The sequence below is a fragment of the Monodon monoceros genome, unplaced genomic scaffold (genome assembly GCF_005190385.1).
Source record: "Monodon monoceros isolate NGI ecotype Baffin Bay Population unplaced genomic scaffold, NGI_Narwhal_1 Super_Scaffold_21, whole genome shotgun sequence".
NCBI classification, from domain to species: Eukaryota; Metazoa; Chordata; class Mammalia; order Artiodactyla; family Monodontidae; genus Monodon; species Monodon monoceros.
The window spans coordinates 131,922,642-131,936,904 of NW_021703778.1; the positions used below are offsets into that span (position 1 = coordinate 131,922,642).

General features: G+C 36.7%; 2 protein-coding genes across 7 annotated transcripts in view; one reads left to right on the plus strand and one right to left on the minus strand.

Moving 5' to 3' along the window:
• KIAA0586 (KIAA0586 ortholog) overlaps positions 1-14,263 on the plus strand; it is a 150,805-nt gene that overhangs the window by 1,141 nt on the left and 135,401 nt on the right. For 3 of the 6 annotated variants that reach the window (XM_029237831.1, XM_029237838.1, XM_029237837.1), the window contains exon 1: positions 14,063-14,179. The exons of 1 other annotated variant lie outside the window; for it this stretch is intronic. The gene's annotated coding sequence lies outside the window, so the exon portion shown is untranslated. Of the gene's footprint in view, positions 1-14,062; positions 14,180-14,263 lie in introns of those variants that run through there. 2 more of the 6 variants (XM_029237834.1, XM_029237833.1) reach the window with 2 other exon arrangements.
• Positions 34-13,594, minus strand: TIMM9 (translocase of inner mitochondrial membrane 9). The gene is made up of 5 exons (XM_029237841.1): positions 13,407-13,594; positions 11,016-11,104; positions 2,003-2,067; positions 1,553-1,648; positions 34-553 (listed from the first exon to the last, which is right to left on the minus strand). Exons 3-5 carry the CDS (start codon positions 2,039-2,041, stop codon positions 419-421), a joined length of 270 nt encoding a protein of 89 aa, XP_029093674.1. The 5' UTR covers positions 2,042-2,067; positions 11,016-11,104; positions 13,407-13,594; the 3' UTR covers positions 34-418.

The window sequence follows — 14,263 nt, forward strand, 5'->3', positions numbered from 1 at the left end:
CAGAATGCTATGGTGCTATATAGTATAAACTGCTCAGTGATATTTCCATTTATTTTCCTTTTAGTAATAAAATTTTTTTTCTATCTCATACATGATTGAACACGTATTTTGCTTTAAAATTAACAGTCATAATTGAAGAAACCATGGTTTATTTCTCTAATCAAGTGACCAAGCTGCTGAATCTTAAGGCCTCAACAAGTGTTGCATCTTATTATTTTCATTGAACAATAAGACCTATTTTGATTATTCTGGTAAACAGCAATTTTGTTTCCCCAGTGGTTTCCGTTTGCCAAACAGTCATGACAGATGGTTTAACATGGTGGCTACTGCTTTCATGGGATTCTGTCAGGTGAATCCGCATTTCCAGTGCAACAGGTGTTGGCAATCTTTCATCAAAAGTCCATGCATTAGGACTTCTCTATCGTGGTTGGCCAAGGAGTCCTGCTTTGGCAGCCAGGGCTTCATTCTGCTGAATATGATATTCCTGAAATCTCATAGATATTCGTTGAGTCATTTTTAAATATTTCTGTAAGCAATGCTCTGAACAGGTGGTCTAGAAATAAAAAGATCCAAGAGTCAACACAAAAATATTAATTAAAAGAAATTGCATCTATTCTAAAAAAATAACCAGTGGGTACTTTTCTTTTCTTTGAATATATCTGAGAATTAAATGGTATTAATGAGTAGCAAGTGATCATAGCTTTCAATTGTTAATACTTTCATCCATTTACAAAAATTAATATATACTGAATGCTTACCAGTTTGGAGGTACTAAAAACAATGGTAAGTCAGTCCCTGCCTTCTGGACTAGATTTTCTGCAGGCGTGTTTCAATATTAACTGAAATCCCACATTCCCATCTCTTATTCTGATTGTTAAAATGTAGGCCCAGTATCAGGTTCGTTCTTTTTAATGAGAAACTCCATTCACAACATTCTTAATTTTCAACTTTTTACTTTTTAATAAGACTATTGTACTTAGCATCTCTCAAACTTCGTCATTTATTTAACAAACACTTATTGATTGCTGGTTATATGTTAAGTTCTTGGCATGAATATTTATCAGCATATTCCACTGGAGGAATTTTATGTCTCTTTTAGCCAATATATAAATGTTTTGAAGAGGATATTAAAAGTTAAGACTTCTAATAGGGTTAGGCAATATGAGCCACCAAATTCAAACTCTACTTTTTCCAAAATTAACCTGAGTTTTCAAGGTCAGATAGGAAAGCCATGTCAAGTTTCTCTAGCCTGGCCATCTTGACTGAAAGCTAATTATTAAGAATCTTTGCTTTGGAACAATGTATTCAGCAAGTCCCAGGCATCTTCTCTAAAAAAGTCTGCCGTAGTTCAGTGTGGCTGTGATATTAAATTTGGCATCGTTAAACTCAGTGCCACGAGTCTGGCTGCTTCAAGTTCCTCTGAGCAACGGAACATATAAAAGGTAGCCTAAATTCCTGTAATAACTAGGAACAAGCAAAATGCTTAGGGGGATCCCATTTATATTGTTTATGATGAACTTAGAGAATTTTTAGTGGGCAACACTTTTCATACCTCTTCGGGTTTTACTTCTCTTGTTGTGAAGTCTTTAACACAGTCCAAAAAGCAGGTTTCTGTAAGTTTATTGTAGGTTCCAAGAAATTCCTTAAACTACAAACAAATCAGAAGGTTCTTTAATATTTGGTTTTTAAAACAAAGATGTTTTAAATACTGATGTATTTAGGCAAAATACCCTGTAATACTTGAAATCAAAGGTTCTTTTGCTACCTTAAATGGGTATAATATGATCTACAAAATATAGTTAGATTTTCTAGTTGAGTATTTATTATTGCCTGGATTATCTTTCAAATTATCTGAAAAATGAATATGCTTCATATCATTTAACATCCATCTGTGGAAATGAAATATAAATAGTTATTTTGTGAGATCACTGACTGACATGGTTATATCCCGTAGTGCCTTAATTTTTTGCAAAATCCTTTTTCCTTAATTATAATACCTTACCTGTTTTATCTGATCAGATTCTGGTATTTGTGCAGCCATATTCTTTTGGTATGTTTATTAGTCACCTGATTTAAAAGTAAAAAGTTTGTCAGTTTGTATACAAATTTATTTAGGCTAGTTGAAGGTAATCAAAACAAGCACAGATTTTGAAATAGCACTGAAACGAGTCTACCTGAAATTACTGTTCATATTTTATAAATTTCTGATTATGTAATCATATGCCCCCCCACAATCTCCCAGGTCATTAATAAGAACCTTACAGTTTAGAACTCGATTTTCTTAATGCTAGCTATGAGAACCAAAGGCCCTATCTAAATCTCCATTTTTTAGACAGTTTGCTCTGTTACCTTGCAAAGCTACGTATTAAAGTCCCATGCGTAGTACGGTTTTATGGGAAAGAGCTCTCTGGTATCTTCCTATAAGTACTTAACTATCCCCCGGTTCCTAATACAACTTAGATCTGTGCTACTAAAGATCCTTTTACTATCGCTATGTAAATGCAAAGGTTCTATTAATTAACAAACACCATCCACTTATTAATCAACAACACTCATGAAAGAGAGTTCTAAAAGACTCTAAGAGAAAGTTACAGGAGTTGTACATTCTACAGTTCAAAAAGGGTAATCACAGAGACTTACCAGAAACTTCTGAACATATGACACTTTTGATCTAACTTGGGGGCAACAGAGAAGTGAAGATAAGGAAGTCAAAGAGTGTTTCTGAATTACTGGGATTTTCACATATCCTAAATGGAGGACCCAGGATCAGTTAATTATGATGTAAGAATGTATCACGTTATTTACTTATTCTATCCTGGCTAGTTCTAAAACAGATGAAATCTCATAAACTGGATGTGTATGTCATTCTTACTAGCTCATCAATTATTATTTAAAGTGGCTGTGAAAAGCACGAAATTTTCATGAAGCTCACATGGAGATTAAGTAGGAAATTCAAGCTTAGGGCAGAGTGTATGCTACTATCGTGAAAGAAAATTCTCATTTTGATTAACAAATACAATCAATGGTAATTCCACTCCAGCATTCCCAACCATGTATAAAACTTTACCCCTTTTGCATTTATTCTTCCCTCCTCTTTTGTCCTTATCCTGTATGTTCACAAGTACTACTGCCATTTTTAAAAAGTTATTTTTTCCACATGCAAGGGAAAGCACCAGTTCTTTTCTATTTGCTATCCTAGTCTCATTCCAAAATTCTGACTGTCTATACTTCAGGGAATCTCTGGTTTAGTACTAACAGTTATAAACTATCTTTTCTATTAAAATTCTTCGATATCTGCTACAAACAATGCAGTAGAGGTTTCAGATTAGCCCAACATGCAGGCAACTAGTGTTCCATAAACACCTAAAAAGTTACCAAGAACGCTCTTTATTCCTATTTTACTTCACAGCTTTATAAATAATATATATATTTTAACCACATAAACTACCTGAAAAATACCAGGAATTAACTGAAGGTCACAATTTTTCAGGTATTGCTGTGACTATCATCATTGATATGTCCCAGGTAAGATACTTCCATTATATTTACTCTTTGCTCACTTAAGTCATGAAACACTGATTCCACACCCTCCAACTACGGAACTGCATAGAAATACAAACCTAATTATTCCATTATTTTCTAATATCAACTTCAAACTTATTTACAGTTTGAGATCTCAGCAGTTACTATTTTGCTAGATAGATATGGGTAGATATTCATTCAGTAAACATTTATTTAATGTACCAAGTACTGTGCTAGTTATGAAACCAGCCATGCTTCTGAGGTAAGATGCATCTTTATAGCTGCTATAAAATTTTATCACTAACCAGCCAAGAAACAGAGAATCCTGTAAGTATATCATACAGTGAATTTAGGATTTGTGCTTCTGGGAAGGTGGGGTAGATGTGCTTTTCCCTATTCTTCTCACTAAGTACAACTAAAACCCCTGGACATTACACATAAAACAAACATAAGACTAAAAAGTAGAGAGGAGAAAGTATATTAGCTAGGGCCCTTGGGACCCGAGAAGCATCACAGTAGTGAATTCTCTCCCTTGTCTGGGGTCTCATATATCACAAACTTGGAGCTGAAAAAGCTGGCAATCTGCAAATGCCAGTTGGAGTAGTCAAAAAGCCCCTCTGTACCCCCAGCCAAAAGTCTGCCTTCTCTAGCCAAAAGGCTAGGAAAGGGGAAGCCTGCCTATAAAACAGAAATCTTTTAAACAATAACTGCTGTACTCCAGGCCAACACAGAAAAAACTTTGGTTCTCATCCCCACCCACATCAGCATAAGCCAGATAGTCTTCCACCCTCACTAGGTTGTAACGAGACACTCCAACTCCCACACCAGAATAGTGTCAGAGAAGGGTGATTAGGCAGCAGGGACTTTAATTCTTGCTGGGCATTAATAAGGACCCCTCCCCCAAGTGTCAGTGGAAACTGCATGGGGAGCCTAGACTTCCACCTCTGTTGTCAGTGATGAAGTACCTTTCTCCCTTCCCTCTCGGGTGGTATCAAAGGAGGCCTAGTTGAGATTCAGGACCTACATACTGCCCCATGGTAATCAGGCCACATGCCCTCCTGTGGTGTCAGTGGAGGCCACGTGGGGAGTAGTAATGAGGCACTCCAGTCCTCAGCCAGGGAGACACCAATGAAGGCCTAGTAGAGAGCCGTAACTCCTACGCTCACCCAGAAGAAATGAGGAACATCACCCCCACCCCCTGGCACACACACACACACCCCACCCACCCTCTCTAGTGACAGAGTGAGGAACTTGGACTTCTACCCTCATCTGGCAGTAATAAGGTGCCCCCCCCATGAAGCAGTGTCAAAAGCAGTCAGCTAGAGGAGAAGGTTTAAACAAGATCTAGAGTCTCATAACACAAGATGCAAAATGTCTAGGTTACAAAAAATCAGAAACAAAACTCATTCCAAGAACTAAGATCTTAAGAAAAAAAAGATGTCAAACACTGAGATGAGAGATGTTAGAATTATCTGACAAAGATCTTAAAATAGCTATTATAAAAAATGCTTCAATGAATAATTAAGAATGTCTGAAACAAATTTAAAAAATATAAAACTCAGCAAAGAAATATAAGCTATCAAGAACCAAATGGAAATTTTAAGAAGTGAAAAATAGAAAAAAACAAAAGAAGCTCAACAGACAGAATCAACAGCAGATCGGAGGGGATAGAAAAAGGAATCTGTGAAGGAAGGAGGAAGATAGAAAATAGAATTATCCAATATGAATAACAGAAAAATAGAATTAAAAAAATGACGGGGTACCAGGAATCTGTGTGACTGTGACAAAAGAACTGACATTTGTTTTATTAGAGTCCTGGAAGAAGAGAAAGAGGGCAGGGCTGTTAAAGTACTAAAATAATGGCTGAAAACTTCCCAAATGTGGCAAAAGAAGAGAAGCTTACACATTCAAGAACTGAATTGCATTCCAAAAAGCGTAAACACAAAGAAATCCACATCAAGATACATCATAGTCAAACATTTAAAAACTAAAGACAAAAAATTTAGTCTTGCAAGATGTCGCTTGCAAGAGAAAAGCGACATCTTCTATAGGGGAAAAACAATTAGGATAATAGCAGATTTCTCATCAGCCAACCCAGAAACCTGTATCTAGCAAAAATATCCTTCAGGAATGAAGGTGAAATTAAGACACTCTCAAATGAAGGAAAACTAAGAATTTGGTGCCAGCAGACCTACCTGAAAAGGATTAAAGTTCTGAGCAGAAAAAAACTGATAAAAGGAGACTTGGAACATCAAGGAGGAACAACATAGTAATAAAAATAGGAAAACGTACAGTACCCTTTCCTTTTCTTCTTGAGTTTCCTAAATTATATTTGACAGTTGAAGCAAAAATTATAAAACTGTCTAACATGGTTCTAAATGTATATTTTAAATGGGGAGGGTAAAGGGAGGCAAGGCTTTCTCACTTCACTGAAACTGGTAATATACTGACACCATTAGACTGTGATAAGCTTTGTATATGTCATGTAATACCTAGAGCAACCACTAAAAAAGAACATAAGGAGATACACTCAAAAACATTATAGATTAATCAAAATAAATTACAAAAAATATTCAAATAATCCACAGGAAGGCAAGAAAAGAGAAACAAAACCAGAACAAACAGAAAATAAAAAATAAAATAGCACATTTAAGCCTTAATAAACAATTACATTAAATATAAGTAGTCTAAAGAATCAAAAGACAGATTGGGGGCTTCCCTGGTGGCACAGTGGTTGAGAGTCCGCCTGCCGATGCAGGGGACGCGGGTTCGTGGCCCGGTCCGGGAAGATCCCACATGCCGCGAAGCGGCTGGGCCCATGAGCCATGGCCACTGAGCCTGCGCGTCCGGAGCCTGTGCTCCACAACGGGAGAGGCCACAACAGTGAGAGGCCCGCGTACCGGAAAAAAAAAAAAAAAAGATTGGCAGAGTGCATTAAAGAAATGACCAAGTATATGTTGTCTATAAGAAACTAACTTCAAATACAGTGATACAGACAGAGTGAACACAAAAGGATGGAAAATGATTTATCATGCAAGCAATAATACAAAGAAAATAGTGGATATATTAACATCAGATTAAGTAGACTTCACAGCAAAGGAATTTAACAGAGACACAAAAGGACATTAAGGGTCAATCCACCAAGAAGACATAGTACTCCTAAATGTGTGTGCCCCAAGCAACAGAGCTGCAAAATATGTAGAGAGAACTGAAAGGAGAAAAAGACAAGTATAGTTTCAGACTTAAACATCCCTCTCCCAACAATTGATAGAACAACTCAACAGAAAATCCACGAGGATACAGAAAAACTCAACATCATTAACCAACAGGATACAATCTACATTTACAGAACATTTCACCCAATACCACAGAATACACTTTTTATTAAGTGCCCATGGAACACATACCAAGATAAACCATATCCGGGGCCACAAAGTAGCCTTAATAAATTTAAAAGATTTGAAATCATACAGAGTCTGTTTTTAGACCACAATGGAATCAAAATAGAAACCAGTAACAGATAACAGGAAAATCTCTTAACATCTGGAAAATAAATAACACTTCTAAATAATCCATGAATCAAAGAGGAAGTCTCAAGGAACTTTTTAAAAAAGTCACTGGACTGAATGAAACTGAAAATACAGCATATTAAAATTTGTGTGACACAGCTAAATCAAGTGCCAAGAGGAAAATTTTATAGTACTAAATGCATACATTAAAGAGGAAATGCCTCAAATCAACTATTTTTTTTTCTTTTTACCTCAAGAACCTAGAAAAAGAGCAAAATAAACCCACAAAGCATGTAGAAGGAAGAAAATAATAACAGAAATCAACCAAAATGAAAACAGAAAAACAAAAGACAAAAATCAGTGAAATAAAGAGCTGGTTCTTTGAAAAGACTATAACAGACAAACCTCTAGCAAGACTAACAAAAAGAGTCACATATTATCATTATCAGGAATAAAACAAGGTATAGTACCATAGACCCTGCAGATATCAAAAGGATAACAGAACTATGAACAACTCTATATACATAAATCTAACAACTTGCTCATGAATTTACTATTATCCTGATATCAAAACCAGATAAAGAAGATACATACAAGAAAACTACAGAAAAATATCTTCATAAAATAGACATAAAAATCCTTAACAAAATAATAGCAAATATAGTTCAGTAATATATTAAAAAAATACACACCTCTAATAAGTAGGGTTTATTCTAGAGATGCAAGGCTAATTCAATATTTAAAAATCAATAAATGTGATCCACCATATTAATAGATGAAAAAATAAGTCATGATCATATCAATTGATGCAGAAAAAGCATTTGACAAAGTCAGTACCCATTCATGTTAAAAACTGAAAATTAGGAAGACAGGAGAACTTCTTCAACTTGGTAATGTACACCTACAAAAACATCCTACACCCTGTACTACATAGTTAATGGTGAAAGACTGAACACTTTCCCATAAGACAGTGAGCAAAGCCAGATGTCTGCCCTTACTACTCTTACTGAATATACTGCTGGAAGTTCTACCCAGTGCAGTAACTCAAGAAAAAGAAATAAGACATATAAATTGTAAAGGAAGAAAATAAAACTGTCCCTCTTTGAAGATGACATGATTGTGAACACAGAAAATCCCAAAGAATGTACAAAGAAACCCGAGAACAAGATAGTTCAGCAAGTCAGCAAGATCACAGTATACAAGATAAACATGGCAAAAATCAGTTGTAAAAACTGTAATTTTCAGTGTTACTGAAATTAAAAATACAATACCATTTATAATCACTCAAAAAAAAAGATTTATGGGTAAATCTAACAAGGCATGTACAGGTAAATCTAACAAGGCATGCTGAAAACTACAAAATGCTGATGAAAGAAATCAAAGACTTAAATAAATGGAAAGACACATTGTGTTCATGGATTGTAAAACTCAGCATAGTAATGATGTAAATTTTCCCAAAATTGATATACAGGCTTAATGCAATTCCTATCAAGGTCCCAGTAACATTTATTATAAATATAGACAAGATTATTTTTAAATTTATATGGAAAGCAAATGGACTTGAACAAATTCAAAAAAAGACTAATAAAGTGGGAGGAATCAGTCTACCTGATTTCAAGACTTATTACATAGCTACAGTAATCAATATTGTGTGATTTTGGTGGAAAAGCCGACACATAGATCCATGAAACAGGATAGAGAACCCAGAAATAATAACACAAATATGCCCAACTGATTTTTGGTAAAGATGCAAAACCAGTTAAGTGAAGGTAGACTTTACAACAAGTGGTGCTGGTACAACTGTACATCCATAGGCAAAAAATTTAACCTCAAAGTAAGTCTTTCACTTTATACAAAAATTATCTCAAAATGGATCTGGGACTTAAATATAGAACATAAAATCCATTAAAAATTTTAGAAAAATAGGAGAAAATCTTCGGGCTTTAGGGCAAAGAATTCTTAGACTTCACATGAAGTCTAAGTCTACATATGTGATAAAGAACTAATAACTAGACAACATAAAGAAGTCTGCAAACTCTATAGTAAAAACACAAATAATGCAATTAGAAAATGGGCAAAAGACACCTCACCAAAAAGATATAGATGGCGAACAGGCACATGAAAAGATACTCAACATTGTTAGCCGTTAGGGAAACAAATTAAAACCATGATATATAGCATTACACACCTGTCAGAATGGCTGAATTAAAAAAATATAGTGACACCACCAAATGCTGGTGAAAATGAGGAAAAACTGGATCACTCAGATATTCCCTAGTGGTAATGTGAAATCGTATAGCCACTGGGGTAAACAGTTTGGCACTATGTTAAAAACCTAAATGTACAACTATCGTGTCACGCAGCAATTGCATTCCTGGGCATTTTTCACAGAAAAATGAAAACTTATGTTCACACAAAAACCTGTACATGAATGTTTATATACACTTTATTCATAACAGTCAAAAACTGGAAGCAATCCAGATGTTCTTCAACAGGTGAATGATTAAACAAACCGGTACACCCACACCATAGAATACTACTCAGCAATAAAAAGGAATGAGGTACTGATACACACAACAGCCTGGATGAAACTCTAGAGGACTATGCTGAGTGAAAAGCCAATCCCACAAGGTTATATACTGTATGATTCCACTTATACCACATTCTTGTAATGACAAAGTTACAGAAATGGGGAACTTAGTAGTGGTTGCCAGGGGTCGAGGAGGGGGTAGGGGAGGAGGAAAGTAGGTGTTACTATAAAAAGGCAACATGAGACTTTTGAAATGGAAATGTCCTGTACTTTGACTGTAGTAACATCAATATCCTGGTTGTGATATTGTACTACAGTTTTGTAAGATGTTACCATTGTGGAAAGCTAGGTAAATGACACAAGGGAGCTCTATTTTTTCTTACAACTGCATGTGAATCTACAATAATCTCAAAAAGTTTGAGGTTGCCCAGCTTTCTAATCCCTGCCAAAGAACAAGGTACAGTGTGCATTGTGGTAAATGTTAGCAAATGTTCAGAACTACAGTTCTTTTGGCTTCCTGCTCAGAAAACAGCCTGAAAAGATCCAAGAACTGGTAAGATAACTTTTGTGGTTAGGTGTTAAAAGAAAACTTTGTGGGAACTTAAAAAAAAAAAAACAAGAGCAATAAAACAGGAATTAAAGGAACCTGGTTTACCAGCAGGCCTCTAGCTGAAAGCACAAAAGGTTATCCAAAGACCTGTTCATGTTTGCTAATTATAATGCCAAAATCAGCTTCTTTTTCCTGTTCCTATCCTAGTATTTCTTCAGGTTAAAATTCACATATAATATGACTTTTTCAAGCAGAGGTCAGAGAGGCAGAAAGTATGAAATCTTTAAATGTTGTGTAACACTGCTGACTCTACCTCACTTCCCTCTTGGTATACAACTCATAGTGACAAATGATGATTGTTATTGGGAAGTCTTTGAAGAGATATAGATGAGGAGCACCCCCAAATGTTGTTTGTATGAATTTTTTTGATATTGTCTTTTTTTTTTTATACCTAAGTGAAGGCAGTTGTTCCTAGAAAATACTGGAGACGGTTGAGTGAATAGATGATTTTCAAATTTACTTGCTAGTTTATGTCTTCTGAGTCTTCCAGCATTCTATCTTGCAGTTATTTAATCATTAGTTATGTTGACTGACAAAGTCCAACAGCCATACAAACCACCTGATAGTGAGAAGCGGTAGAAGCAATGTGGCTGCCCTTTTATTAGGTCCTAATTACCAGATATTACAAGCAAATGTTTGTTACTATAGAGGCAAATATCCAATCAGGGGATACCTTCTGGTTATATCCCTGAAACCTGAAGAGGGAGGGAAGGGATAGAGAGTTCTAGCATCTCTGGCTTGGGCCTTAGGAATGATCACAGCAATGCTAAGTAATTTTTGTGTCAAACAAAATGTATCATAAAACCAGGGAACTTAAGAGAATTGTTAGTCATCAAGCTCAAACCTTTTCTGATGCATGAGTTTCCTTTCTGTTCTGGAAAAGTAGTTGTCCAACCTTTGCTTGAATGTCTCCAGTGAGGCCTGATTTCTCACCTGAAAAATGAGGGGATTACAATATGACTGCTGAGGCCCCTTCAAGCTCTAAGTCTGTTTGATGAAATCTAAACTTCTGCTGGCTAAGTCATTTTTTGAAAAGCCTTTTCCTTTTCAATAAGTGAAATTAGTTTCCTCAATCTGTTCTGAGGTTACAGTTATTTAGCATATGTGTTATTATGTATTAAAAAATACTTAATATCCTGTTTTGCCATGTAATGTGTATGTTCATGTGAACACACAGGACAAACAATTCCCAGAAATTTCTGAGTATTAAAAAAAAATAATAAACGAATCAGGATGTGGTGGGAAGATACCCTCTATTTAGTCTTTAGAATCATATGCAGATTTCTACCAGGTCTGGAGCCAAATTTCTAATTCTGTTCAAACTTAGTTTACAATAAGTGATTCTTCTGATGTCCTTGGCCACTATCACTATAACTGATCCTGGCCGTAGCATGGCTGGTACTGGTAATTGGTAATCTTGTGATTCAGGCAAGGATCATGAATGGATGATAAAACTACTGGGTGATAGGTTGGGGAACAGGATATATGCATTGTATCAAAGCATCTCCACAAGTTACTTATCACAAAAAGAAAACTGTCCCTTTACATTGGGAAAATCTGCCAGTCACCACCTTAACCGGTGTGGTACCACCTATGTGCTATTCTGGCCAAAAATGTTTTATGTGATTGATTATGAGGGAATAATTAGGAACAGCCACAATTTGGGACTATGTGTAAGATGACTAGACTGGTCTTTTCTAAAAAAAGTCATAAAAGGAGTAGAAAGGGCTGTTCTAGCATATGACTAAAGAATTAAGATAACTAAACAGTTGTGAACTTTGGAACTCAAAACCATTTTTGAGTTTTAAAAATAAAGACTTTTGGGGATAATTGGAGAAATTTGAATATATTATCTTAGGTGTGATAGTCATATTGTGGCTATGTAATAGTATGTTCTTAAGGAGATACATGCTGAAGAAATAAGGGTTAAAGGTCATGATGTCTGCAACTTGTAAGTGGTTCAGCAAAAAAAACCTGTATATCTCTCTATATATGTATATATAGAGATATGAGAGTGGGAAAGAGAAAGCAAGTAAGTAAAAGTGTTAACAAAAAAGAAATGAAAGAACAATCCTGTGAGCCATGTTTTTTGTTTCTGGGCTATCTGTTCTTTATTTGATAGGTCAGATGTCTAAACTGATCTGAACTAACTTGCTAGACTGACATAAAATAGGACTCTACCACATGTCCCTTTACTTTAGATCATTTGCAGCAGCTTTAGGAAATTGTGCCTGATTAACTGGCAACCCTAACTTAATCAGAGCAAAACATTCTTTTGAAAGATCACTGCATACTCCTTTTGGGTTTAAAGGATGGCTTCAAGGCCTTAAAGGATGAGCCTATGAGCACTGGACTAGATGGGGGCAAGATTACTTGGGTTTTAATCCCAGCTCTGATTAAAGGGTTGTAAGATCCAAAACAAGTCACATTTTTAATGAGTTTCTACACCTACAAGCACACCTTAGAGGGGAAAGGTCACTTTTTCTTTTACATCTAAGTTTCACCTAGAAAATAAGGGAGATAAATCATCTCAGAAGTCTCTTACAGCTCTGACACTGTCATTATATCTTTTAATTTACATAAATTATAAAACAAATTGTGAACAGATACTACCTAAAAGCCTGGTAATGAAGGAAATGTAACTGAAATACAGAAACTCATCAAGATTTAAAAGGTTCTCTAAAGCTGAGCCCTTAAGGTCTCTTTTAATTCTAGGATTTCTTCTATCAAAGTAGACAGCTGAGATGTAAAAATAAATAAAAATTTGTTATTTAACGTTTACATCAGATTACATTTTTTGCTTTGATTAATCTTTTAGTAATGCGTAAAGGGAAACGTTTAAGTAATGCATCCTCGAAAATCAGCAAATCAGATAAGGTGTGTTGGCCCTGGTCTTCTGTCTAGAGAGAATTTTTCAGTTAAAGGAGGGTTCAGCTCAAGGTCACAAGGTGGATGCCTTACAGTCTAACTCACTGTCCCAAAACAAGACCCCGACTCCCCAAACTTGGGTTGAAGGTGGCTCAGAGCCTCGTATTCGACCCTCGCCACAGTGATGACACGTTCCGAGGCAGGTCCCAAACCCGCTCTGGGGACGCGTTGCCCGGCTCCGCAGCCCCCCATAGCCCCAGGTAACCGCGGCGGCCTCCTTCAGAGACCCTGCCACCTTTCCCGAGCGTGGCTTGCAGCCCCCCGCCTGGAAACCCGGGATTCTGTGGACAGAGAAAAGAGACCATACTTAAGGACAGACTCTCGCATCCGACACCAGTAGGAGGCTGTGGGGCTCCGCTACCCGTCGAGTCTGGGGGCGGAGGATCTGGGTCAGGGCCGGCGCTGCAGCCGCTGGATGAAGGAGAACACGTGGGAATGGCGATGTCAAATAGCTCTTATACCCTACTTCACCGATTCGTTATAACGCCGGAAACTCTAGAGGAAAAAGCCGATATCATAAACGAATTTTAAAATCCCCTGAAAATTGATTTTTTGATTGTCTGCTTAGACGAAGGTATTTCTGACTTTCTCTTCAATATCAACACGAATCTGTAGAAACTTTTTGTAAAACTAATTTACTTAATCTCGCGTCCCTAACGGTCTGCGGGAGCTACCCTGTAAACAGTCCCTAATAAACAAGATTGGTATTGTCATCTACGTTGGGAGCTCTTCAGGTCTTGGATGAAACTCCCGAGTGTTATTCAATGTTGTAAGTCTTGTGGGGCAATGTACTGCCTTTAATAAAACAAAAAATTCACACCCGTTTTAAGCCTTTTATGTTGGGAGTTTGTTTCCACCCGGAGAGGGATGGAAGAGCACCGGAGAGCGTTTAGCTTTTTGGTTGGACGATTTCATGGCGCGCATGCGTGTTGTGTATGAAGGGCGGGTTTAAAGGGAAGTAGGTGTTGACCCGCGGCTAACTGAAGCTGTTGTCAGCTTAGACCCGTGACTCCGCTGTTGCCGAGGGTTCGGAAGACGCAGAGGGGTGAATTTAGGTGTCTGATGGTTGCTTCTGGAGGGGTGTGTAAGACTCTTTGGCTGAAGAAAGCTATTAAGCTTCTTGTGTGGGTGATTTTGAAAAAAATAGCATTTCGGTTTTACCTG